The sequence below is a fragment of the Malaclemys terrapin genome, chromosome 13 (genome assembly GCF_027887155.1).
Source record: "Malaclemys terrapin pileata isolate rMalTer1 chromosome 13, rMalTer1.hap1, whole genome shotgun sequence".
Classification (NCBI taxonomy): Eukaryota; Metazoa; Chordata; order Testudines; family Emydidae; genus Malaclemys; species Malaclemys terrapin.
The window spans coordinates 29,746,064-29,774,035 of record NC_071517.1 but is presented as its reverse complement, the minus strand read 5'-3'; the positions used below and the strand labels follow the sequence as shown (position 1 = coordinate 29,774,035).

Here is a 27,972-nt window from a genome sequence, read left to right as displayed (position 1 = left end):
AGAAAATCTGGCTCTGAATATGTAGGTGGGACCTTGGAGTAGGATTGTCCAGCAGGTAGAGCTCTCGATTGGCCCTTCAGAGGCTTGGGTTCCATTTAATAAAGAACATAGGGCAGATTCTCACTTCGCAAAGTCAGTATGTTGTTTTTAACTTAGATCATGGTAGCACACAGCAACCTGAAACAATATCAGAGTCCCACAGAGCGTGGATGTAGTGACAGATGCCATGTTGCACAACTCTCACAATTTTATTGTGAGTCTTGGATATTTGGTGATTTCTTAAATCCCTAGCTTCTGGAGTCATGTGAACATGGGAGACTCTCAGCTTTCTTTTAAAAACATGTCTGGCCCCATGGATGTAGCAAAAAGCTTGAAAACATGACTAAGTGTGCCAGAAAGGTTCAAAACCAGAAGGCCAAGAAAGATAGTCTAAAATACTGCTGCTGATTTTTTTTAAAGTAATATTTTAAACCATTATCCTGATTTTGGGACATCTGATTCATGATTTTTAATGCTTTAATCGAAGGAGGGGGTGGGGAAACTGAGGCACAGAGCAGTGATATGACTTGCCTGAGGTCACACGCCAGGCCACTGGTAGAGCCAGGAAGAGACCCCACTGCCCTAGGTCCATGCCTCAGCCACTAGCTCCTTTTGCCTTACTGGAGTGTGTTGCTCTTCTGCCAATTTATACCAGCTGAGGCTCTGGCTTCCTGCACTTAAGTACACTCAAAACTATAAACCAATACACAAGCTCTAGCTTTTTCCTGTCCTGCCTCCCGGTGTCCACACACCTCAGCATGTAAACTAGTCGCTGCAACTCTAGCCTGTCCAGATCATGCCCAGACACCGAGTAACTGGGCTCTGCTAGGGTGCCTTCCATTCGAGCGGCGAACAGCAGAGGCTAACAGCGGGAGTTTGCCTGGGAGCTGTCCGAGAGGAGGTACGCTAAGTGCTGCATTAGGGGGGCTGTGTTGCTGGGCCTTGAGTGGGCCTGACTGGTATATAAGGGCAGTCAGCAGCGAACCAGCTGAGCGGCGAACAGCAGAGGCTAACAGCGGGAGTTTGCCTGGGAGCTGTCCGAGAGGAGGTACGCTAAGTGCTGCATTAGGGGGGCTGTGTTGGTGAGTATCTGAGTGTCTGCTGCTGGGACAGTTGGTCAGTTTGACCGTGTGCTTGATTGCTTGCTTGTTTGTTTGAAAAGTGTGAATTGGGAGTGCTTTGTTCCAGCTGGGCCTTGAGTGGGCCTGACTGGTATATAAGGGCAGTCAGCAGCGAACCAGCTGAGCGGCGAACAGCAGAGGCTAACAGCGGGAGTTTGCCTGGGAGCTGTCCGAGAGGAGGTACGCTAAGTGCTGCATTAGGGGGGCTGTGTTGGTGAGTATCTGAGTGTCTGCTGCTGGGACAGTTGGTCAGTTTGACCGTGTGCTTGATTGCTTGCTTGTTTGTTTGAAAAGTGTGAATTGGGAGTGCTTTGTTCCAGCTGGGCCTTGAGTGGGCCTGACTGGTATATAAGGGCAGTCAGCAGCGAACCAGCTGAGCGGCGAACAGCAGAGGCTAACAGCGGGAGTTTGCCTGGGAGCTGTCCGAGAGGAGGTACGCTAAGTGCTGCATTAGGGGGGCTGTGTTGGTGAGTATCTGAGTGTCTGCTGCTGGGACAGTTGGTCAGTTTGACCGTGTGCTTGATTGCTTGCTTGTTTGTTTGAAAAGTGTGAATTGGGAGTGCTTTGTTCCAGCTGGGCCTTGAGTGGGCCTGACTGGTATATAAGGGCAGTCAGCAGCGAACCAGCTGAGCGGCGAACAGCAGAGGCTAACAGCGGGAGTTTGCCTGGGAGCTGTCCGAGAGGAGGTACGCTAAGTGCTGCATTAGGGGGGCTGTGTTGGTGAGTATCTGAGTGTCTGCTGCTGGGACAGTTGGTCAGTTTGACCGTGTGCTTGATTGCTTGCTTGTTTGTTTGAAAAGTGTGAATTGGGAGTGCTTTGTTCCAGCTGGGCCTTGAGTGGGCCTGACTGGTATATAAGGGCAGTCAGCAGCGAACCAGCTGAGCGGCGAACAGCAGAGGCTAACAGCGGGAGTTTGCCTGGGAGCTGTCCGAGAGGAGGTACGCTAAGTGCTGCATTAGGGGGGCTGTGTTGGTGAGTATCTGAGTGTCTGCTGCTGGGACAGTTGGTCAGTTTGACCGTGTGCTTGATTGCTTGCTTGTTTGTTTGAAAAGTGTGAATTGGGAGTGCTTTGTTCCAGCTGGGCCTTGAGTGGGCCTGACTGGTATATAAGGGCAGTCAGCAGCGAACCAGCTGAGCGGCGAACAGCAGAGGCTAACAGCGGGAGTTTGCCTGGGAGCTGTCCGAGAGGAGGTACGCTAAGTGCTGCATTAGGGGGGCTGTGTTGGTGAGTATCTGAGTGTCTGCTGCTGGGACAGTTGGTCAGTTTGACCGTGTGCTTGATTGCTTGCTTGTTTGTTTGAAAAGTGTGAATTGGGAGTGCTTTGTTCCAGCTGGGCCTTGAGTGGGCCTGACTGGTATATAAGGGCAGTCAGCAGCGAACCAGCTGAGCGGCGAACAGCAGAGGCTAACAGCGGGAGTTTGCCTGGGAGCTGTCCGAGAGGAGGTACGCTAAGTGCTGCATTAGGGGGGCTGTGTTGGTGAGTATCTGAGTGTCTGCTGCTGGGACAGTTGGTCAGTTTGACCGTGTGCTTGATTGCTTGCTTGTTTGTTTGAAAAGTGTGAATTGGGAGTGCTTTGTTCCAGCTGGGCCTTGAGTGGGCCTGACTGGTATATAAGGGCAGTCAGCAGCGAACCAGCTGAGCGGCGAACAGCAGAGGCTAACAGCGGGAGTTTGCCTGGGAGCTGTCCGAGAGGAGGTACGCTAAGTGCTGCATTAGGGGGGCTGTGTTGGTGAGTATCTGAGTGTCTGCTGCTGGGACAGTTGGTCAGTTTGACCGTGTGCTTGATTGCTTGCTTGTTTGTTTGAAAAGTGTGAATTGGGAGTGCTTTGTTCCAGCTGGGCCTTGAGTGGGCCTGACTGGTATATAAGGGCAGTCAGCAGCGAACCAGCTGAGCGGCGAACAGCAGAGGCTAACAGCGGGAGTTTGCCTGGGAGCTGTCCGAGAGGAGGTACGCTAAGTGCTGCATTAGGGGGGCTGTGTTGGTGAGTATCTGAGTGTCTGCTGCTGGGACAGTTGGTCAGTTTGACCGTGTGCTTGATTGCTTGCTTGTTTGTTTGAAAAGTGTGAATTGGGAGTGCTTTGTTCCAGCTGGGCCTTGAGTGGGCCTGACTGGTATATAAGGGCAGTCAGCAGCGAACCAGCTGAGCGGCGAACAGCAGAGGCTAACAGCGGGAGTTTGCCTGGGAGCTCGCTTGGGGAGAGAGCACTGAGGCTTTCATCTGCAGGTTTCTCCGAGTCGTTCCTGCAACAGTTGAGGAAGTTCTTAAGAGGACGGAGATATGGAAGGTGAGCGATCAGCTATTGTAACCTGCACAGGTTGTGCCATGTTTGTCTTTCTTCCGCAGGACAGAAGCGACTTTGTCTGCACAAAGTGCAAGCTGGTCTCCATATTGGAGGAGAAGGTTCGAGGGCTGGAGAAACAAGTATCAACTCTGCGTTGCATAAGGGAAAATGAAGATTTCCTGGACAGACGTCAGGAGATGCTTCTACGGCCACAATGTTCTGAAGATTCAGAGCAGGCGCAGCAGGGACAGAAGGATTGTGAGGAGGTTTGGCAGCATGTGACCTCCAGAAGAAGAAAGAGGAGCGTCCATGCACCAGCAATGGAGATACAGGTGAGGAATCGTTTCCATGTTCTCTCTACAGGTGCTAATGCGGAGAGTGGACTAGATGGCCCATCTGAGGGAAGGGAGCAGAAGGAGACTCCACCGATTGGAAGGCAAAAGATGCACTGTCCTAGGGATGGGGGTTCCACGACCACCACTCCCAAGAGGAGGAGGAGGGTGGTGGTGGTCGGGGACTCCCTCCTCAGGGGGACTGAGTCATCTATCTGCCGCCCTGACCGGGAAAACCGAGAGGTCTGCTGCTTGCCAGGAGCTAGGATACACGATGTGACGGAGAGACTGCCGAGACTCATCAAGCCCTCGGATCGCTACCCCTTCCTGCTTCTCCACGTGGGCACCAATGATACTGCCAAGAATGACCTTGAGCGGATCACTGCAGACTACGTGGCTCTGGGAAGAAGGATAAAGGAGTTTGAGGCGCAAGTGGTGTTCTCGTCCATCCTCCCTGTGCAAGGAAAAGGCCGGGGTAGAGACCGTCGAATCGTGGAAGTCAACGAATGGCTACGCAGGTGGTGTCGGAGAGAAGGCTTTGGATTCTTCGACCATGGGATGGTGTTCCAAGAAGAAGGAGTGCTAGGCAGAGACGGGCTCCACCTAACGAAGAGAGGGAAGAGCATCTTCGCCAGCAGGCTGGCTAACCTAGTGAGGAGGGCTTTAAACTAGGTTCACCGGGGGAAGGAGACCAAAGCCCTGAGGTAAGTGGGGAAATGGGATCCTGGGAGGAAGCACAAGCAGGAGAGCGCAAGAGGGGAGGACTCCTGTCTCATGCTGAGAAAGAGGGACGATCGTTGAGTTATCTTAAGTGCCTATACACAAATGCAAGAAGCCTGGGAAACAAGCAGGGAGAACTGGAAGTCCTGGCACAGTCAGGGAACTATGATGTGATTGGAATAACAGAGACTTGGTGGGATAACTCACATGACTGGAGTACGGTCATGGATGGATATAAACTGTTCAGGAAGGACAGGCAGGGCAGAAAAGGTGGGGGAGTTGCGTTGTATGTAAGAAAGGAGTATGACTGCTCAGAGCTCCGGTATGATACTGCAGAAAAACCTGAGAGTCTCTGGATAAAGTTGAGAAGTGTGAGCAACAAGGGTGATGTCGTGGTTGGAGTCTGCTATAGACCACCAGACCAGGGGGATGAGGTGGACGAGGCTTTCTTCTGGCAACTAGCAGAAGTTGCTAGATCACAGGCCCTGGTTCTCATGGGAGACTTTAATCACCCTGATATCTGCTGGGAGAGCAATACAGCGGTGCACAGGCAATCCAGGAAATTTTTGGAAAGTGTAGGGGACAATTTCCTGGTGCAAGTGCTGGAGGAACCAACTAGGGGCAAAGCTTTTCTTGACCTGCTGCTCACAAACAGGGAAGAACTAGTAGGGGAAGCAAAAGTGGATGGGAACCTGGGAGGCAGTGACCATGAGATGGTCGAGTTCAGGATCCTGACACAAGGAAGAAAGGAGAGCAGCAGAATACGGACCCTGGACTTCAGAAAAGCAGACTTTGACTCCCTCAGGGAACAGATGGGCAGGATCCCCTGGGAGAATAACATGAAGGGCAAAGGGGTCCAGGAGAGCTGGCTGTATTTTAAAGAATCCTTATTGAGGTTGCAGGAACAAACCATCCCGATGTGTAGAAAGAATAGTAAATATGGCAGGCGACCAGCTTGGCTAAACAGTGAAATCCTTGCTGATCTTAAACGCAAAAAAGAGGCTTATAAGGAGTGGAAGATTGGACAAATGACCAGGGAGGAGTATAAAAATATTGCTCAGGCGTGCAGGAGTGAAATCAGGAAGGCCAAATCACACTTGGAGTTGCAGTTAGCAAGAGATGTTAAGAGTAACAAGAAGGGTTTCTTCAGGTATGTTAGCAACAAGAAGAAAATCAAGGAAAGTGTGGGCCCCTTACTGAATGAAGGAGGCAACCTAGTGACCGAGGATGTGGAAAAAGCTAATGTACTCAATGATTTTTTTGCCTCTGTCTTCACGCACAAGGTCAGCTCCCAGATTGCTGCACTGGGCAGTACAGCATGGGGAGAAGGTGACCAACCCTCTGTGGAGAAAGAAGTGGTTCGGGACTATTTAGAAAAACTGGACGTGCACAAGTCCATGGGGCCGGATGCGCTGCATCCGAGGGTGCTAAAGGAGTTGGCGGGTGAGATTGCAGAGCCATTAGCCATTATTTTTGAAAACTCATGGCGATCGGGGGAGGTCCCAGATGACTGGAAAAAGGCTAATGTAGTGCCCATCTTTAAAAAAGGGAAGAAGGAGGATCCGGGGAACTACAGGCCAGTCAGCCTCACCTCAGTCCCTGGAAAAATCATGGAGCAGGTCCTCAAGGAATCAATTATGAAACATTTAGAGGAGAGGAAAGTGATCAGGAACAGTCAGCATGGATTCACGAAGGGGAAGTCGTGCCTGACTAACCTAATTGCCTTCTATGATGAGATAACTGGCTCTGTGGATGAGGGGAAAGCAGTGGATGTGTTATTTCTTGACTTTAGCAAAGCTTTTGATACTGTCTCCCACAGTATTCTTGCCACCAAGTTAAAGAAGTATGGGCTGGATGAATGGACTGTAAGGTGGATAGAAAGCTGGCTAGATCGTCGGGCTCAACGGGTAGTGATCAATGGCTCCATGTCTAGTTGGCAGCCGGTTTCAAGTGGAGTGCCCCAAGGGTCGGTCCTGGGGCCGGTTTTGTTTAATATCTTTATTAATGATCTGGAGGATGGTGTGGACTGCACTCTCAGCAAGTTTGCAGATGACACTAAACTAGGAGGCGTGGTAGATACACTAGAGGGTAGGGATCGGATACAGAGGGACCTAGACAAATTAGAGGATTGGGCAGAAAAAAACCTGATGAGGTTCAACAAGGACAAGTGCAGAGTCCTGCACTTAGGACGGAAGAATCCCATGCACTGCTACAGACTAGGGACCGAATGGCTAGGTAGCAGTTCTGCTGAAAAGGACCTAGGGGTCACAGTGGACGAGAAGCTGGATATGAGTCAACAGTGTGCTCTTGTTGCCAAGAAGGCTAACGGCATTTTGGGCTGTATAAGTAGGGGCATTGCCAGCAGATCGAGGAACGTGATCGTTCCCCTTTATTCGACATTGGTGAGGCCTCATCTGGAATACTGTGTCCAGTTTTGGTCCCCACACTACAAGAAGGATGTGGAAAAATTGGAAAGAGTCCAGCGGAGGGCAACAAAAATGATTAGGGGTCTGGAGCACATGACTTATGAGGAGAGGCTGAGAGAACTGGGATTGTTTAGTCTCCAGAAGAGAAGAATGAGGGGGGATTTGATAGCAGCCTTCAACTACCTGAAGGGGGGTTCCAAAGAGGATGGAGCTCGGCTGTTCTCAGTGGTGGCAGATGACAGAACAAGGAGCAATGGTCTCAAGTTGCAGTGGGGGAGGTCCAGGTTGGATATCAGGAAAAACTATTTCACTAGGAGGGTGGTGAAACACTGGAATGCGTTACCTAGGGAGGTGGTGGAGTCTCCTTCCTTGGAGGTTTTTAAGGCCCGGCTTGACAAAGCCCTGGCTGGGATGATTTAGCTGGGAATTGGTCCTGCTTTGAGCAGGGGGTTGGACTAGATGACCTCTTGAGGTCCCTTCCAACTCTGATATTCTATGATTCTATGATTCTCCAAGCACCGTACACATACTAGCTGAGTCAATTCATACAGCCCTGGGTTTGCAGGTGAAGGGCTCCACAGCAGCCACATGGTGGGGATCTCAATCCCCTGGAGCCCCTACCTGGCTTAGCTGGTGCAGTCTGGTCACCATCTCCTAGGGCTGCAAATGCTGAATAGAACAATTCCCAATGGTTTCACCTGCCCACTAAATGCATCATCACTCACTGCTGCTTTGCTGGATCCTCTTCCCTGCCAGCATTGCTCTCGGCCCCCAGGCCAGCCTCCCCGGGTGGGCTCAAGCTTGGCACAGGCCCTGGGGCATGGCAGGACTTCTGTGGAGTGGGTCTGCTCTCAGCATGGCATCACTCCCACGAGCCTGGGGGTCTCTGTGCTACCACCATGTTGCCATAGGGCTGCCTGCTACTAGCAGTGGTGGAGCTGTGGGGTGGGAGCGCTTCTTGGCGCTGTAGGGTGATGGCATGACAAATACCAGCTTTGTTCCAGCTCTCATATGTACTAATGGCTGCCTGTCTACTGGGCCAGGGTTAGGGATGAGAAGGAAGGGATAAACCAGGAAAGGCACAGGGGGAGCTCAGTGGGTGAGGAGAGAGGGGAATTTAGGTCTGGTGCCAAATGACCCTGCATCTAACAGCTAGTGGTTGGGAGATGGTTTATATTTCAGCAGCAGCTGACAGCCCATAACAGGCTGGTCTTGGTAGGGCTCCCAATTGGGCTCTAGGAGAGCTGCGTTCACTTCCTGGTTCCAGCACCAGGTCCCTGTGTGCCCTGGGCAAGGCCCTTCGTCTCTCTGGTCTCAATTCTCCAGCTGTGAAAGGGGAAATGATCCTTCCTGGGACTGCCTGATGTACTTAGTCCGTAAGCTCTTCAGGGCAGGGCCTGTCTATCCATATGTGTCCGTGCAGGGCCCAGCACAAGTCACTGCTGATGTAATACAAATACAACATGAAATCACCAATGTGCTTTGCCCCTTGGCTACTGCAGTGTGAGAGCACTGCTACACAAACTGAGGGGTGGCAATGCAGGGGAATGCAGCACCAGCTTTTGTCATAGCCTGAGCTTTCATCAGAGACCTCACACACACATCCTGGCCCAACCTACCCCAGCTCAGTGTACACCAACCCGTGAAATACCAGCTCAGATTAGGTATGCCCCAGCCTCCATCAGAAAGGCTCTGAGAAGGCAACACTGAGCTCTCCTCTGCCAGCTAGTTGGATAGGGGAAAAGGCATAGGGACCAGACTGTATGAACACACCCACTCTGCCTACGTATCCAGCAGACAGAGCTGTGTTGCCAAAGTCATCAACTTTGGCCGGTGTTGGGTTACAAATCACTCTAGTACTGAATGCAGGGGGTAATGTAATCTTATCTTTATTATATGAGTAAAGGGGAGCAGAACTGTGCTTAGCCTATCCTGATTGAGGGGGGGTCACCCTCAACTGGACTGAACTCACTAAGCAGGAGCCTCAGATGCCAGATCGCTGTGGAAGTGGAGGAGGTGGGGATAGGTGTTCCTGGTGGGAGGAGTAGGCTTTGTCTAAGAGCCCATGACATGGTTTAACCTGCCCCTTTCCACTGTTCAAAGACAGCTAATTAGGGCTCCATTTTGTTTTGTTAAGTGATCACTAGAGCTGAAACCACTTCTTGTGGGACAACATTTCTGCCCAGACTGCTTCAGCAATGAAGTTCACAAACACAGAGCTGGGTAGAACTCTGAGACTGACCTGAAGAGATCACAATAGAGAAGCAGGTAGCAGCAGAAGGTGATGGTGTGCATCAGCAATGGCTGGTGGAGCAGTAAGCAGTTGGCAGGGTGACCGGCGGAGCAAGTGTTGGACACTAGAGTGAGTAAGGTGCTTTTTCTCTCTCTTCCCCCACCCACCTGCAGGTGGGAGGTGAACTCACTCAGATGCACCTCTGAACTCCGGGTCTTCACTGACCAAGGACAACCACTGTGAGCAGGGTGTGGTAGAGAGAGCAGGGAAGAGCACATTAAAGGAGCTTTTGGTTGTTGAACTCAAGAACCTGAGGTGAAAGATACTGCCCCAAGCACTCTGGGGTGGGTGTTTTGGCCTTAGGGGATGAACGCAATCTGGAGAGAGGAGGCAAATGCTAGGGAGATGGAGATAAAACCATTGCTCCTCTGGAAGTGTCTCTATCTATCTCCCTGTCTCCTAATTTGTGCTGGTGAGGCTGTGAGTCCCCTGTGCCCATTGAAGGGGGACAGGAATGGAGAGACAGAACAAGGGTATCATCAATGGGGCTTGGGCTTTTTCTGTCTCATTTTGTCAGCTGCAATTCCCTCTCTAAGTGCAATTTGATCCTCATCCCAGACCTTCTCCCTCACAGCGATGGGATTACAGCATGGAGTGAGAGATATGTTAATAACTGGGGCAAAACAGGAATGATAACCCCCCTCCTTTTCTAAGCTAATTGACCAGGGGGAACCCCTGCATTCATGCTTCAAATACACAAGTAGTGCCTAGAACTGAATCCCTCTCTGTTCATGGCTGGAGTGTAACACGCTGACCCAGAGCTGCCCTGTCCTTCTTCAGTAGCCAGTACATAGCTAGAGGTTTGAGAGTCCCTACTAGGTGTAAACCAATGGCACTGATCCAGCAATTCATGTAGCAATAGTAGCATGTGCTTTTTAGATGCAGCTGTCCAGATTCAGCCCTGCAGATGGATCCCACAGGGAAGGGAAGGTATTGTACAAACTTCCCTATCACACACCTGGTCTGAATGACAGCCCAACACTATCTGGGTAATACTATAGGGCTCTGGCTGAGCTCACGACCTGTATGTGCTTGCACAGATGCTAAGCAGCAAGCCAACCACCAGCTTGCAGGCTTGAGTCCTTGGCTTTTGAAACTGCCTTGACATGCTGCTGAGGGTACCTCTGGACATGTGCTCTGTGGGTGCAAGAGGAAGAGATGTGATGAGAGATACAGAGAATACAGCACTGAGGACATGGCTGGATGAGAGGAAGGATGGGCTTGTGACTACGGCCCTTGTGTGGGATTCGTGAGCTGTAGGTTTAGTTCCTGGTTCTGCCCCTGACCCTCAGGTGCGCCTGCACTGCAATTAAACCCAGTGGCTGGCTCATGTTGGCTGACTCAGGCTCGCGGAGCTTGGGCTATGGGGCTGTAAAATTGCAGTAGAGACAGTCAGTCTCAGGCTGGAGCCTGAGCTCTGGGCCGCACAAGTGGGGAGGGCTTCAGAGCCTGGGCTCCAGCCTGAGCCCGAACATTTACACCACAGTTTTGCAACCTGAGCCCCTCAAGACCAAGTCAGCTTACCGGGACCAGCCACTGGTGTTTAATTGCAGTGTAGACATACCCAGGGTGTGTCCCTGGACCAGTCATCTTTGAGATCCCTGTCTGAAGAATGGAGATAATAATGTTGAGCTGGCTCTGGGTGGGATATGAACTGCTCAGATCCTGTGGGGGTGAGGGTCATACACAGCTAGAGGGTTAGCATATCTGCAACCTGCAGCTCATGGCTTATGGCCAGCAGGGTGGGGATGGGATTTGATATTAGCATTATTAACCAAGATCCGGGTCCCATTGTGCCAGCTGCTGCATAGATACAGCGTGAGCAATGGTTCCCGTCTGACAGAGTTTACAATCCAAAAGACAAGGCAGACCAATGGCAGGAGGGTGAATGGTCACACAGCAGGAAGTCTCAGTCCAGTGCCCCATCCAGTAGACCACACTTAGCTACCAACCGCACACAACAACCACCACAACAACTAGCTCTTATACAGCACGTATCAGCAGCTCTCAAAGCACTTACAAATGAAGTTGGTGTCATTAACTCCATTTTACAGATGGGGAAACTGAGGTACAGAAGGGACAGCATCGTGGTGGCAGAGCCCAGAGCAGAACCCAGGGCTCCTGAGCCCCAGTAAAGTGCGGTGCTCTATCCAGTAGGAAATACTGCCTCCAAAACCCTGCACTCGCAGACAGTGGGGACAGATCAGAGACAAGGGAACCTGGGGCAGCTACTAGAAGCATGTCAGTCATTCAGTTCCCATCGTAGCACTGTCAGCACCCTAGAGTCCAAGGGCTATTCTGGACAGCAAAAAGAATGTCTCAGGGATAGTGTCTTCACAGCACATTAATAAACACAGGGAATTATGCAAAATTAATGCAAATAACCTTTTATTTATGTTCCTAAGGTATTTTGGGGTGAGGAATACATCTCCTTTTAAATATATACTTTTATTCAAATTATTGGGGAGGAACTCATTTAGCATTGAACCGTGAGTGCAAATCAATATGCATACAGCACCAAAAACATCTCTGGTGGCTGCATGTCTGTCATTATTTTCAAAGACTGGTGCCCAAACTTAAGCACCTAAATCCAGATTTTGGCACCTACATAAACGTATGGCATTAGAGTGAGAATTTCATAGAAAGGGAGTATACTGATCAAGTTTGCAAATGCGCAAATACAGAATGGGGGATAACTGGCTTGGAAGCAGCACGGCTGAGAAGGATCTGGGAGTTGTGGTGGGTCACAACCTCAACATGAATCAGCAATGCAATGCTATTGCAAAAAAGTCAAATGCAATTTTGGGTTAATTAACAGAGGAATAGCATGCAAGTCATGGGAGGGGATAGTAAAGCTCGATTCAGCACTGGTTAGGCCTCAGCTGGAGTACTGTGTCCAATTTAGGTCACCAATGTATAGAAAAGGATGTAGATAAACTGGAAAGGATCCAGAGGCGAGCAACAAAGATGATCAAAGGGATGGAATTCAAGCCATATGAGCAAGGGTTGAAAGAATGGGGTATGTTTAGTTTGGAAAGGAAGAGATTAAGGGGGACGTGATAGCAGTTTTCAAATACTTGAAAGGCTGCCTTAAAAAAAAAAAAAAAAAAAGATGGAGAAAAGTTGTTCTCTTTTGCCACAGAGGGCAGGACAAGAGGCAATGGGTTCAAACTGCAGCATAGCAGATTTAGATTAAATCTCATGAAAAAACTTGCTAACTGTGAGAACAGTAGGACAGACTGCCTGGGGAGGTCGTGGAAGCTCCTTCACTGGAGGTTTTCAAAAGGAGGCTGGATAGCCATCTGTCTTGGATGATTTAGACACAACACATCCTGCATCTTGGCAGGGGGCTAGACCAGATGACCCTTGAGGTCCCTTCTAACCCTATGGTTCTATGACCTCGTTAGTCATCAAGTTCAGTCCCCTGCTATCGCAGGCAGCCCAATCAGATAATCATATTCATAAATTTATCAAGCTCCATCTTCAAACTAGTTAGGTTGCCTCCACTCCTCCTATTGTGAGTCTGTTCCAGAACCTCACTCCTCTGGTGGTTAGAAATTCTCTAATTTCCAGCCTGAAGTTATTCACTGCCAATTTATCCCCATTTGTTCTTGTGCCAATATTGTCTATTAGCTTCAATAGCTTTTCTTCCTCCCTGCTGTTCACTTCCCTGCTATAGTTACAGAGAGCAATCACATCCCCTCTTCTCAGCCTTTGCTCAGCTAAGCTAACCAAGCCAAGCTCTTTGATCTCCTCGTGTAAGACAAGCTCTACATTCCCTTGATCATCCTCATAGCCCTGTCCCAGTTTGAATTCATTTTCTTGAATAAAAGCACCTAAAGGGATTAGGAGCACAAATTCCACAGAAAGATTAGACTCATGCTTAGACCCTTTAGAAAATCTCACCGTTAGGCCCTTAATTTTAATCATCCAGTTTTTGAAAATATTGGCCTTAATTTTCAGGTCATTTTCTTAAAACATTTCAGAGATCAGCCATACAGGGGATTGTGTATAAAAAGATTCCAGAATCTAATCACTGCTAGGGCACGTTTTTCTGCAGCCAGTTTGCTGACAGGCTGTGTAAATTGAAGGCCAGGAGGCCCCGTAATGCAGAGCTTCCAAAGAGATAATTGGCCTTGTACCCCAAAATGGCTTTGCTGTTTTCTCACCCCCATTCCTCCACTAGAGCTTTCCTTGCTGATGGCCTGTGGACTAGAGACCATTGAGGCCAAGCCAGTGGCAGGAATGTAGATGACCAAATCTTTATACAAATTAATGCCCATAAACTGAAACACTCTGTCAGCAGCAGCATTGACATGTGCCAAGGGGTTCACAGCCAATGGGGTGTTTTAAACTGGACAATAACACTGCCCTTTTCCAGGGAATACTCAACAATTTCCCACGACAGATTAAAACACTGCCAAAAATGTATCACTAGACGGATAATAGTAATTACAGTGAAAACCATGGGGCCACTCTCCTCACACCTGCCCATTGCAGTTGGACAGAAAGACACAGCAGAATACAAATGTAGAGCTGAGAGAATAGTTGATTTTCCAGTTTAGCAATTGAACCAAAAAAAAAAAAAAAAAAAAAAAAAATCAGGGAGGAAAATGCCATTTCTGGCCAAGCAAAACATTTTGTTCAAACCAATTTTTTTTCCTTCATTTTCATTTAATTTTCAAGTGTTTTTAGCCTTTTAAAAAATTAAATCCAGCTAAATTTCTAATGAAACATCACTTTGAAATGAAAAAAAGTCAAAATGTTTTGTTTTGAAAATTTCAAAATCAGCCATTTGACTAATTTGTTTTTATTCAGCTGAAACTATTTGCTGAAAGTGACCTGAATTTGTTATTAGTTGCCCCAAACTGCATTTCATGGTGAACTATTTGACTGAAACCTTTTGCCAAGCTCTATACCAATGTCCATGAACCACAACCAAGACCAAAGCCAGGGAGGAATGAGTTCTGAGATAGTGACTGGCACCGGTGCCCACTGCTGTGCTCTGCATCCATCTCACACCCATTCCCATGAAAGTGTATTGTACAATTGGTCTCCACAAAGAAAGACAACGTAGGCTCTTGGTGTCAATGAGGCGGGCATGGGATGGTTTCCATCACCAAGGACATTAAGTAGGTGGCATCAGTGGTCAGAGTCCCTCCATGTTATCTTCCTCCTCCTCCTTCTCATCGTCCTCTTCCTCCTCCATGTTCCGCGTCGCTTTGTCCCTGGCACCGGCTGCATGTTCTGGCACCCGGTACTCCCGGGGGAGCAGGTGCTTGTTCATTTTGATGAAGGCCAGGCTCTCCACGCTGCTGGTAGAGAGGCAAGTCCGCCTGTTCCGCATGATGGTCCCCGCCATGGTGAAGAGCTGCTCAGAATAGAGGCTGGAGGGGGGGCAGCTCAGGTGCTGCACAGCAACCTGGAAGAGGGGCAGCCACACATCCCGCTTGAGCTGCCAGTACATCAAGGGCTCAGCGCTGGCCGACAGGACCACGGTGTCCTGCAGGTAGCCCTCCACAATCTGGGCCGCCTGGGCCTTGGCTGAGTCCAGTAGCACTGGGGCCATGCTAATGAGGCCAAAGTCCTCCAGGCTGTCCCACAGGTACTTGCCCCGGTCTGAGGCACTGCCCTCGCGCTGCTGCTGTGTCTGTCTCCGGCTGGTGCCTTGGTCCCAGACATCCCGGATGTTCTTAGCCACCTCATTGATGAGTCTCTGCGTCCAGCGGTGCAGACCGCCCTCCCCTTCGGGCACGAAGGAGGCCATGTTGTTCTTGAAGCGGGGGTCCACATAGGTGGCCAGGACATAGTGCTCCTGAGCGCGGATCTCAGCAATTTGCCGGTTGCCCCGCAGGGTTTGCAGCAGGCTGTGGGCCAGCGCCTGGCCAGTCTCCTCGCCCTCACCCTCGTACTGCTGCACCAGCGAGAGCAGCTTCTTCTCCAGCAGGCAGATGAGCGGGATGGCCTGGCTGATGCTGGCATCAGTCCCACTCACCAGCTTGGTGGCATCGTCAAAGGGCCGCAGGATCTGGCACAAGATGTGGATGAGGGGCCAGTCGGCCTGGGCCATGTGCAGCCCACCGGCCCGCTGGGCCTGGGCAGAATGGCGCAGGCAAAAGGCCTGGACAGCGGCTCGCTGCTCATACAGCCGCTCCAGCATGTGCAGGGTGGAGCTCCACCGCACTGCCACCTCCTTCTTCAGCTGGTGCCGTGGCAGCTGATTCTCCGCCTGCAGCTCCCAGAGCAGGTGGCGGGCAGTGTAGGAGTGCTCAAAGTGGGCACAGACCTTCCTGGCTGCTGCCAGCATCTGGTCCACCTCATCATTGCTGTGCAGGAACTCCCGCACCACCAGGCCCAGGCAGTGTGCCAGGCAGGTGACACGGGGGAAGCTGCCTTCACGCAGCACCCGCTGCACCCGCTGTCCATCATCTGAGGCCACAAAGCCCGACGAGAGGGAGAGGGGCATGAGCCAGTCCCTGATGACCCCCCGCAGCCTCTCCAGCACGTGCCCGGTGCCGTGCTGCTTCTCCAGGCCGCACATGTAGAGAGTGGCATACTGGCGCAGGATGCTGCTGTTGCTCATGCTCACCCAGTGGGCACTGATAGACATGTAGTCAGTGGTTTGCCCGCTGGTCCACATATCCACCGTTAGGTGCACGCGGCCGCCCTCACAGCCCCCCAGTGCCTGCAGCACCGCAGTCTTTACTGCACGGCACAGCTCCGGCACTGCCTTCTTGGAGAAGAAGGACCGACTGGGCACCTGCCAGCGGGGGGCGGCTGCCGCCATCATCTCCCTGAAGCCCTCGCCCTCTACGTGGGAGAAAGGTAGGAGGTCCAGGGCCAGCATCTTGGCACAGGCAGCGTTCAGCGCCAGAGCCCGGGAGTGCGCCCGATGGTACTTGGTGCCCCTCTTCAGGCTCTCATTGATGGACAGGTGGGTGTAAGAGCCCCCAGGTCTCCTGGCGATGCTGGGGGCCCGGCCAGTGCCACTCTGCTCCCTGCACTTCAGTGCAGCCCCATGTGGTGTCAGGGGGGGCTCTACCACTCCGGGCTGCTGGCCTTCCATGTTCTTCTGGCGCATGTAGACAATGCTGTGGTTGTGCTTGATGTGATTGCCAAGCGACGACGTGCCCAGGCGCTTGGGATCAGTCCCACGCTTAACCATCTGCTGGCAGATCATGCAGGTGACACAGGTTGGGTTCCCAGGGTCAATGGAGAAATACTCCCAGACCCATGATTTCTGTCGGTGGTATCTTCCAGACCCTGGACCCTGCGTCACCACCGCACGCATGCAGGATGTGATGGGGCCGATGCTGTGGGAATTGCGCTCTGCTCTGCTGTTCCCTGTGGTTTCCCCCACTCCAGCACTGAGATCTCGCCCGCTCCAGATGGGCAGCTCGTCCTGCTTTTGGACACTGGTGAAATATGAGGCTATCAGCATCTGATGCTGGGATCCCCCTTCCTGCGTGCTAGGGCATCCCACCCCGTCGCTGCCCTCCTTCTGCTCCTCCATGTCCTCCGGGGTAGCCGGCTCCATGGGAGCTTCCCTGTCCACCCCAGAGGAGTAGTCTGAAAGCGTGTCGCCCCCTGATGAGCCCGCCTCCCCGGCCATGCTGGCTCCATCCTCGTCGGCCTCAGACTTGACAACCTGCAATACCTCATCTGGGATGAAGAGGGGTCCCCCAGTGTCTGACTCCCCGATGACACCAGACACAGCAGGCTCGGCTAAGCAGTATTTCTGTGTGGTGGATCGTGGTGATTGGCAGCTGGCAGACATGCATGGCTGTGACGACAATCCTAAGCAAGTGCCAATGCTGAGGCTGGCTGCATGCTGCCTGGGGCTTAAGCGTGGCTGTTTGGCAGAGGAGTTTCTCCATCCTCTGCTGCTATGATTATTTCTCTTCATTGTGTGCTAACGAGTGGTAAAGGCTGATATATAAAACAACCTAAGACCCTGCTTAACACCAATGAGGAACACGGACAGGACTCCCAAACCCCTACTAGAGCCCTGACACTGAGACACTCTGACCAGACCCTGGACGCACATGAGGTTACGGGGTGCAAATGTAGCAAGAGAAAGTTACATTGAAATCCTGCACCCAGCCAATAAATTTGACAGCAGCCTCAGTTATCCAGAGATGACGGCCCAGAAGCGAGGCCAGCAGTGCCTTACGGTAGAGGTTTAAAATGATCTACCTTCCTAATCTTCTCTCCTACTCTGCTAACCTGTTCCTCTCCACGAGTCATTCACAACAGCTTCTTCAAGCCCCTCTCCTCGTCACAAGTTATTCCTTTGGTGCCTGGTGGTATTTTCCCAGTTCCTTGGCAAAATACCATGTGTCTAATCACCAAGCTGACCTTGGCGATCAAATATTGCTGCAAACTATTCACCATCCAGTCAAAGAGTTACCCCCCCTCTCCAAAAAAAAAACACATGTCAAGTGAATTCACACAGGCAGTAGATCAGAGGAATTTGCAGTTTGCTGTCTCCAACAGGAAGAGAGTTTGAATAATTTGCTGAGTAAATAATATGCAAAGAGTTATTCTCCATGCAGGTCCTCACAAATTGTACACCAGGCAAGCAGCAAAGAACTCACTATCGGAGGCCACTCCTTGGCCTCTTTGGTGAGACAATGGATCCTGTAAATGGTTTTCCTGTGTGGATGCCTATCCTGCTAGGAACTGCACTGAGACTATCCAGCTCACATCAAAAGGGCCACTGAAATAAAAAGCAGACCCCACCCCCAGCTCACTTCCCACCATATGCTGTTCACTCCCACAAATCCTCACACAATCCACGAGTTCCCTTCAAGAACCTGCTCCCTCCGCCTATGATCTATCTGACAAACAAGTCATTCAGCTCCCGTGCTAACTAGCTATCAGCACTGAACCCACAAACACAGCACCATCCTCTCTGCCCCATCTCCCATTACCCTTCCTACCCACAAATAATCAATGTTTCCATTTGAACGGGGGGGAGGGGAGGTGTCTCTGATCTCTATGTGGAGTTAGCTCTAACTGAACAATTTCCTTCAGTGAGCAGCTACACAGGGCTCCTCTTCCACGTAGGTTCTCTGAGGCTGGGTAAGAGCTGATTTGGCATTAACACTTTTTGCATGCTCAGGTCTGTCATGGATCCTCTCTCCCATGTGGCTCCTTGGACAGCAGGTAAGGTCTGAGCTCTGAGCGAAGCCTCGCCCCTCAGTCAGCACACGTGCTTTCTCTCTATTCCTTGTGGGATTTGCTGGTAGAAAATGATGTCTCTGAGCTTTCTGATGTTTCCTTGAGTGTGAGTGTGTTTACCCTCTCTCTCCACTGGAGTGGTTCCTCTGCTGTCTTCCCTGCCTGTGCTTATTCCTGTAAAATTTCCACTGGGGTGGACTCTGGGAAACATTCCCTTTTGATCTGCTTAACAACATTTCATGAGGTTCTCCCTTCCTCTGAACATTTAGATCAAGATTATCCTCCTCCTTCTCCCTCACGATCCCACCATCTGCTGGAAATAAAAAATAAAGAGAGTCCAAGTGTCAACCACTCTGCCTCATTTGAAATCCTTGGCAATAAAAACAACAAACAGCATCACAATAAAAACAAGTATCAATAATCTATTTTGGTTCATGTGTCAGGGTTCACCTGGCATAAAGCTCATAGGGATGACTTTGAAACAACTCGTTAATAAAGGAGAGAAACTAAGCACAGGTTTCTAATTTCTCACTTCTGCTAAATAAAAGGGCTTTAGGGGTCATGGTGGAAACCAAATGAACATGCACTCCCAATGTGGCTAAAATGCCTAATGCAATCTTTGAGTAAAGGACTATTGAGTTGAAGAGGTGATATTACCCCAAAATATGGCATTGGAGAGACCACCATTGGAATACTGTCTCCAGTTGTGGTTATCCACATTTTTGAAAACTTGGAAAGGATTCAGAAAAAAGTTACAAGAATGATTCAAAGTCTGGAAAACCTACCTTACGTTGAGAGACTTAAGGAGCTGAATCTGTTTAGCTTATCAAAGAGAAGGTTATGAGGGAACTTGATCACAGTCTATAAGTAGCAACATGATGAGAAGATTTCGGATAACAGAGGGCTCTCTAATCTAGCAGACAATGGCAGAACAAGGTCCAGTGGCTAAATGTTGAAGTGAGACAAATTCAAACTGGAAATAACATTTTTACCAGGGTTATTAAGAGCTGACCCAGGGAGTTGGTGGAATGTGGGTCACTTGGAATCTTTAAACATTGGGCTGGATGCAGGAATCACACAGAAATTCTCTGGTTGGTGTGATGTAGCAGGTCAGATTCATTAGACAACCATAGTGGTCCCTTCTGGCCTCAAAAATCTATGAAATTTTAAGTATCTGGTGTCAAATGAAAAGAGCTGGGCCTTGGGCTAACATTTTAAAAAATAATAATTGACATTTTTTATACAAGTAACAATCATACAAACATGCTTCAGTGTAAACTGTTTTAAACACGTCAAACTCCCAAAACAAGAGACAAATCCCAAAAACTTCAATGGGAGATTCTGACTGCTCAGCTCTTCCAAAAGTCACACCACTAAGTATGCATCCGAAGAAGTGGGCTGTAGTCCACGAAAGCTTATGCTCTAATAAATTTGTTAGTCTCTAAGGTGCCACAAGTACTCCTGTTCTTCTTTTTGCGGATACAGACTAACACGGCTGTTACTCTGAAACCACTAAGTAAGGTGCCTACCATACCAATGTTTGAAAATTCTGGCTTGATATGTTTAATTGTTACAAGAGATAGATAGATTTTTTAGAGAAAAAAAGTCAAACATGAGGAAACTACCAGCTTTATCACCTTAACTGACAGGTTTCAGAGTAGCAGCCGTGTTAGTCTGTATCCCCAAAAAGAACATCATGCATCCGAAGAAGTGGGCTGTAGTCCACGAAAGCTTATGCTCTAATAAATTTGTTAGTCTCTAAGGTGCCACAAGTACTCCTGTTCTTTTCACCTTAACTGAGTCTCTTTGTTCTTTGAACCAGCTGGGATTTTAATTAAATTACTCTTGGTATTAACTTTTAAACACTGTTACATTACTCAGTAGTTCAAATATTAAGTTAAAATGCTTACATTTTGTCTGGGAATAAAAATATTTTCTAAGGAAATCTTTTTGGAAAGTCTATAATTTCTCCTGTTGCCCCTTCCAGTCTTTCTCCTTCTCGCCTAGACTCGGTCCCTTGCCCGACGCGGGGCGTTCGCTCTCCCGGAGCGGGCACGGCTCCTGCAGGGGCTCTCAGGGGGACAGAGCGGGTGTGTGTGTGCGCGTGTGTGTGTGTCAGGGAGGGCAGCAGCTCTGGGACTCGCAGACACACACACCTCCGGGAGCAGAGCTGGGGCGAGGAGGGGGCGTTGGTGCAGAGTCACTTTCCTGCCCGGCCCCAGCCCTTTCCCCCGGGTCTCTCCCCTCACCTGCAGGCTCCGACTCAGGGGCTGGTGTCGGCAGAGCCCAGGGCTGCCCCAGGGGCTGCTTCCAGCCCCCGGAGAAAGTCCCCCCGGCTGGGCACAGAGGGGCGCTAGGGAAGGGCTCTCCCCGCACACACCCCACGGAGCAGCAGCGGCTCAGCCTGGGCTCTCAGGTCACTTACGGATGCAGCAGCAGCGTCTGACTCGGGAAGCTCAGCCCCTGATAGATAAAACAGAGAGCGAAAGAGAGAGCAGCCTCCCCTGCCTTAGCAACAGCCAGAGCCCTCTGGTGGCCACAGCTAATGAAACCCCCTCCCTGCGCTCCCCCGGGACAGAAAATCCAGCCATAGTCCTTCCCTCCTGCCCGAGCAGAAAGAATCCTCCAGAGCGATTGAACCAGAGACAGAGCCGCAGAGAAACCTACCCCCGACTGCTATCCAGGACGCCTCCGGGCAGCCTCTCAGGAGCCCATGAGCCCCAGAGCCCTTTTATTTGCTGCTCCGCTCCCTGCAGCAGTCTCAGACCCCTGCAGGATGCTGCACCCCTGCCGGTATAGTGTAGTAAACTGCTCCGCGTGGGAATGTTAGATTGTAAGAAACTGGGGTAACTGCTACCCCTGTGCCGGGTTTTGCCCTCTGACACCCTCTGCCAGAGCCTCACTCCTGGGCTTAACTCCGCCTACTCCCCCCCCTCATCCCTGATTTTGCCATTTAGCCCCTCTCCTAATGCTGCCTCCAGCTGCTTGGCCCCTTTGACCAGTAAAAGTTCACCCCCTTCTCAGACATTGGCCACCCCGCTGCTCTGATTCGCCCTTTTTTTAATCCCTGTCAAAAGCAGTCTGCAGAATTTTATGGCTAATAATGTCACGGTGAAGGGCAGTGGTGTCAGCAGATGAACTGAGCATGCTCAGTACACAGTAAGTAGCACATTCCTATGCAGAGCAATTTAAAAAATAAACGATACAGAAAATTTGAAGCGTCACTACACCTGGCTCCTGGAATCTCCCCTGTGCTCCCCCACCCACCGCTCCTGAGCAGGGAGGCTTCATGGCTAGTGCAGGCAGGGTGCTTCATGGCTGGCAACTTACAAACAGTGTCCACAGGGCAATTTCTTACGGACATCCAGTCAGCTAAACGCAGTGGTTTTCAAACTGTGGGTCGCGACCCAGTATTGGGTTGTGGAATATAAGGCCCTGAGTCGCAGTGGCTCTGGTCAGTTAAAAGTCCCATCGGCGGTGCTGCCCGGCTAAGGCAGGCTAGTCCCTACCTGTTCCAACACCGCGCTGCGCCCCGGAAGCAGCCACAGCAGGTCTGGCTCCTAGGCGGGGGGGGCCACATGGCTTCACACGCTGCCCCCACCTCAAGCACCAGCTCCCCACTCTCATTGGCTGGACATGCTGGTGGCCGCTTCCGGGGAGCAGCACGGTCCGCAGTGCCAGGACAGGTGGGAAGCCTGCCTCTGCACCCTGGCTGCACTAATGACTGGGAGCCGCTGGAGGAGGTAAGCCCATGCCCTAACTCCATACCCCAATCCCCTGTCCCAGTCATTAGCCCCCCCTCAAACCCAGAGCCCCCTCCTATGCCCCAAACCCCTCATCCTGGCCCCACCCCAGAGCCTGCATCCCAAGCCCAGAGCCCTGGCCCACTCCCGCACCCCAATCCCCTGCCCCTGCCTGAACCATCCCAAACCCCTCATCCCCTGCCCCACCCCAGAGCCTGCACCCCCAGACCAGAGCCCTGACCTTCCTGCTGCACCCCAATCCCCTGCCTTAGCCCAGAGCCCCCTCCCACACTCTGAACCCCTCATTCCCAGATCTGTTGGGTCATGGGCATCAACAATTTTCTTCAACTGGGTCTCCAGAAAAAAAGTTTGAAAACCACTGAGCTAGAGCTAGTGGACATTTTTCAGTAGTGGTCTCCCCCCCACAAAAAAATGACTTATCAAAGAAAGTTTAATAATTTTTGATGAAATTGGAGAAACAAAAGATTTGATTTGACGGAACCAGAATGAAACATTTTCTAGTGTTTTTTTTCGGGGAGGGGGGGGCTTTTGCTCCCCTTCCTGTGTTTTTCCAAATGGAAAAGAAAAGGGGGTAAGTAAAAGAAAGAGGGAGAAAAACAGAAAACTGAAAAGCAAAAAAATTCTGTTTCAATCTGAATTGAATCAAAACCATTTTTTTAATTGTGAATCAAATTGAATTAAAAAAATTCCAGAAAACTTTTTTGAAAAAAAATCTATTTCTTTCAGATTTTTTTCATGGAAGATATGTACTGTTTCAGACCAGCACTATTATTAAATTAAAATATAATATTAAAATAAACTTTATTAGAAACCACTTTCACTAGCCCAGATTTGTTTCCTGGGTCAGGACATTTTTCACTTGCTTTTTTTCCAACTGATTTGCATGGCTATTGCTGCGGTATTTCTCATTTCACCTGAGGGAGGCATGGAAAGAGCACTTTAGCAGTGAGCCACAATAATGCGTTGTGGTGTACGGTGTGCTATTGTAACACCGACAGATGCCAGTCGTTGGCAGGTGGGATTGAACCAGGGATCTCTGGAGCTTAGTGCATGAGCTAAAAGCCAACTGGCTGTTAGCTAAGGCTGTAGAGCAGACTCATTAATTGCTCTCTTCTAAGTGGTCTCGGTGCCATTAGATGGGATAGAACACCACACCCAGGAAGTGTGTGGGTTACACTATCTGGCCCTGCTGTTTGGGGCCCTGTTAGGAATTGTGTGGTGTTATGGCATTCAGCGAACCCAGCCAAATGCCACCTAGGATAGAGAAAGGTGATGTATTTCTGGTACAGCATGCAGCGGTGCTGGCTGTACCCCCTGGTGGAAAAAGTTCAGGTGCTGACAGATTGTCCAATACCGTCAACCAAAAAGCAGATATGACTCTTCCAGGCTTGCCCAGCTATTACAGGCAGTTTATATGGGACTTCACCACAATAGTGGCCCCCCTTACTGACCTGGTGAAAGACACCAACCCCAAGGAGGTGCAATGGTCGGAAGCCTGTGACAAGGCCTTCAGGACCTTAAAGGACCAGCTAATCCAGGGTTCAGTTCTCTTTCACCACAACTTCACTAAGCAATTCATTTTGCAAACGGACACGTCAGAAGTGGACCTCAGGGTTGTGCTGTCTGAAGAGGCTAAGGACATCTGTGAGGAACTCACAGGACTTGTGCTCTCTCTCGGCTCCATACAGTCCCTGGGTGGAACCCCCTGTGATGGGTTCGGTCACAGAGACACCCTTGGGACTGTCACCTGATGTGCTGATATTACCTCTGAGCCCGTTTTCCCTGCCAGCTTGGGACTCCAGAGCCCTGTCTGGTTGAGCCAGATTGCTAACCTGCTGCAACACAGATGCAGGGTCTGAACAATGCCCCCAAAGCTGCAAACTTAACTGAAAACAGCTCAGCAAGTACTCCTGTCTCCAGCAGCCAGACACCCAGCTCCAAACGGGATCCAAACCACAAATAAATCCCTTTTATTCTATATAAAGCTTATACAGGGTAAACTCATAAATTGTCCACCCTCTATAACACTGATAGAGAGATATTGTCAAGGCTGGATCCCCACTTTGAACTTTAGGGTACAAATGTAGGGGCCTGCATGAAAACTTCTAAGCTTAACTACCAGCTTAGCTCTGGTTCCGCTGCCACCATTTCAATGAATTCCCTTCCTGGGAAGCCTTGAAAAAACCTTTCACCAATTCCCTGGTGAGTACAGATCCAAACCCCTTGGATCTTAAAACAAGGAGAAATTAACCATCCCCCCTCCTTCCTCCCACCAACTCCTGGTGAATACAGTTCCAACCCCCCTGGGATCTAAAACAAGGAGAAATTAACCATCCTTCCTCCCACCAACTCCTGGTGAATCAAGATCCAAACCCCTTGGATCTTAAAACAAGGAAAAATCAATCAGGTTCTTAAAAAGAAGGCTTTTAATTAAAGACAAAAGTAAAAATCATCTCTGTAAAATCAGTATGGAAATTAACCTTACAGGGTAATCAAACTTAAAGAGCTCAGAGGACTCCCCTCTAGTCTTAGGTTCAAAGTACAGCAAACAAAGATAAACACTCTAGTAATAGGTACATTTACAAGTTGAGAAAAACAAAGGAAAACTAACACGCCTTGCCTGGCTATTTACTTACAAGTTTGAAATAGGAGAGACTTGTTTAGAAAGATGTGGAGAACCTGGATTGATGTCTGGTCCCTCTCAGTCCCGAGAACGAACACTCTCCCAAACAAAGAACACAAACAAAAGCCTTTCCCCCCCAAGATTTGAAAGTATCTTGTCCCCTTATTGGTCCTTTAGGTCAGATGCCAGCCAGGTTACCTGAGCTTCTTACAGGGAAAAGGATTTTGGAGTCTCTGGCCAGGAGGGATTTTATAGTACTGTACACAGGACAGCTGTTACCCTTCCCTTTATAGTTATGACAGATATGCACAGCTGTTTGCTTCCCCAGGTATTAATCACTTACTCTGGGTTAATTAGTAAACAAAAGTGATTTTATTAAGTATAAAAAGTAGGATTTAAGTGGTTCCAAGTAATAACAGACAGAACAAAGTAAGTTACCAAGCAAAATAAAACAAAACACGCAAGTCTAAGCCTAATACATTAAGAAATTGAATACGAGAACATCCTCAGAGATGTTCTAATAAGCTTCTTTCACAGACTAGACTCCTTCCTAGTCTGGGCCCAATCCTTTCCCCTGGTACAATCCTTGTTAGTTCCAGCTCAGGTGGTAACTAGGGGATTTCTCATGACTGGCAGCCCCCTTTGTTCTGTTCCACCCCCTTTTATAGCTTTGGCACAAGGCGGGAATCCTTTGTATCTCTATAGGTTCCCATCCCTCCTTCTAAATGGAAAAGCACCAGGTTAAAGATGGATTCCAGTATCATGTGACATGTTCACATGTCCTGTGAGCCCCCCCTCCATTCTTCCAGGACTGGCCCGCATGTATGCAGTGGAGCTTGCAGGTAAACAAAACCATCTACAGTCAATTGTCCTAGTCAATGGGAGCCATCAAGATTCCAAGCCACCATTAATGGCCCATACTTTGCATAATTACAATAGGACTTCAGAGATATACTTCATATTTCTAGTTTTAGATACAAAAATGATACATACATACAAATAGGATGAACACACTCAGTAGATTATAAGCTTTGTAATGATACCTTACAAGAGACCTTTTGCATAAAGCATATTCTATTTACATTATATTCACACTCATTAGTATATTTCCATAAAACATGTGGAGTGCAACGTCACACCCCCTTCAGTGCAACAACCCTTCTTTGGGGTCCACTCTATCTCGGGGGTTAAGCCATAGTCCCCTCCACCTCCTGGAACTGCACCTCTCTGAGCCTTCAGCACTCCTGTCTCTTGGCATGGGCCCCCTCAGGGAGTCCACACGCACAGGGAATAATGCAACCCCACTCTCTAGACCTGATTGACTCTCAGCCAGCGTAAAACAGGAGGGTTTCTTGAACATCTGAACACAGCATAGGAAACTCTCAGACCCTCAGGCCTGGCATCCCTCAGAACACTACGTCTAGGTCTCTCCAGCCTCCAGATGGCTGCTCTCTCCTCCCAGCCCAGAAACCCCCCTCCTTTCCGCTGGGCATCCGATATCACCGTCCCCCAAATCCCGCCCAGGCCTGCCGACAGCAATTCCGGGCCCCAGGACAGAACACTCAATGGGCCCCAGCTGGTGCCCAGCGAGCTGCCAGCTGCACTACTGGGCACATTCTTCCAGCATGGCCAGAGTTTCCACATGCCCACCCAGCTGCCTTCGCCACCGCTGGTACCACCCCGTGGGAGCCTAGGAGCTAAGGCACCGACTTCCAGATTTCCTGAGGGATGCTTGACCCTCCGCTTTGTCCTAGGCCCCTTCCCCCAATACCCCACCCCTGCCCCACCTCTTCCCACCCCCATTTTGCCCCCTCCCCTGAGGGCACCCCATATACAACTGGTGCCTCCCCATAGTGGGGGGGGGGGCATGATCTAAAGGGCAGGTCACGTGTTCCCCCCCACTCCATGTCCAGCCCAGGGCCACTGTGCTCTCCCTGCCCCATGTTACCTGCAGGGGGAGACACTTTATCCTCCTGCTGCGCCTGCACACACACCCCGGCACATTCTGCCGCTCTCCCTAGTGGGCAGGAGCCCCGGCAGGGAGCAGGAGGGGGCCACTTTTAACGCTGGCCCTTCCCGGTCACTGCTCTGGTCCCTTCCAGCTGCAGCCCTGCGTGGTGGCTGCCTGAGAGAGCCTGGCTTCTGCTCTCCGCCCGGCTCGGCTGCCAGGGACCCTGGCGCCCGAGTCGAGGCAGGGAGGGGAAATCACCTCCCCAGCCAGGCTCTCTCAGGCAGCCACTGCGCAGGGCTGCAGAGCAGCATCTCACTGGTCCCGCCCCTTCCACTCCCGGCATCTGGGCCCATGCGTCGCCCAAGCCCACCCCCGCCTCTTCCCACCCCCTACTCCTCCTCCTCCCCCCTTTTAAATCATCCAGGCCCCTGGGCAATTGCCTCCTTCCCCCCTGCCCCCCTGTCGGCAGGCCTGGTCCCGCCTCTGTCCTTTGTCTTCTGTCCCAGGTAAACAGGTCGTTTGGGCCTCCTCTTCTCTCAGCCTCTCCTCTCATCCGTCCTTTGTTTCCCCACTGGCTGGATCCAATCTCTGCAGACCATTGTCCTCCCACTGGCCAGAAACAGCTGTGACTCCCACGATGGGTCTCCCAGTCACCAGTCACTGTAGTGTCCATTCTTCAGGCCATTCACTGGTCTTCTGTAACAACAAGCTCCCTGTCCCACCACCTCGTTAAATCAGTAACACACAGGGAAACTGAGTCCCACACCCTCTGCATGCAAACCATTGAAAACAACAAGAAAACTCCCTACTTCATCACAATATCCAATCCTATACATGAGTAGAAAGCTGTTCCCTCAGGAGGTGAAGTACTCAGTGATCGAGAAAGAGGTCCTGGCTGTGAAATGGGCCATAGAGACACTTCACTATTATCTCCTAGGTAACCCTTTCCTGCTTGTCACAGATCATGCCCCTCTCCATTGGCTAAACTCCATGAAAAGACACCAATGTCTGGATCATGGGATGCTATCTTTTAGTTCAGCCCTATGACTTCCAGATACTCCATTGCTCGGGAAAGGCACACAAGAATGCAGATTTCTTTTCTTGAGATGGAGGACAGTGGGAGGAAAAGGACCCACCTCTGGATCCTAGCCTAAGGGGGTAAGTGTGTGGGGTATATAAGCCCCACACTGAGGAACCAAGAGTTAATGAGCAGCTCTGGTCCCAGAAGACCTTG

General features: G+C 50.4%; 2 protein-coding genes across 3 annotated transcripts in view; both read right to left on the bottom strand.

Annotated features, from left to right (window-relative positions):
• The window catches only part of LOC128848319 (zinc finger protein 771-like), a 198,964-nt gene that overhangs the window by 96,487 nt on the left and 74,505 nt on the right, over positions 1-27,972 (bottom strand). The gene's annotated exons all lie outside the window — the stretch shown is intronic.
• On the bottom strand, positions 11,589-21,165 carry LOC128848247 (zinc finger BED domain-containing protein 6-like). Of its 2 annotated transcripts, none has more exons than XM_054048121.1 (2): positions 21,068-21,165; positions 11,589-18,713 (listed from the first exon to the last, which is right to left on the bottom strand). In XM_054048121.1, exon 2 carries the CDS (start codon positions 17,121-17,123, stop codon positions 14,367-14,369), a length of 2,757 nt encoding a protein of 918 aa, XP_053904096.1. In that variant the 5' UTR covers positions 17,124-18,713; positions 21,068-21,165; the 3' UTR covers positions 11,589-14,366. The 2 variants fall into 2 exon arrangements, with proteins under 2 accessions (XP_053904096.1, XP_053904095.1); XM_054048120.1 differs by lacking the exon at positions 21,068-21,165 and adding an exon at positions 20,650-20,756.

What these genes read in the sequence shown, in the direction of transcription:
- LOC128848247 (XM_054048121.1), bottom strand. Translation starts at nt 17,123, where the DNA reads ATGAAGAGAAATAATCATAGCAGCAGAGGATGGAGAAACTCCTCTGCC.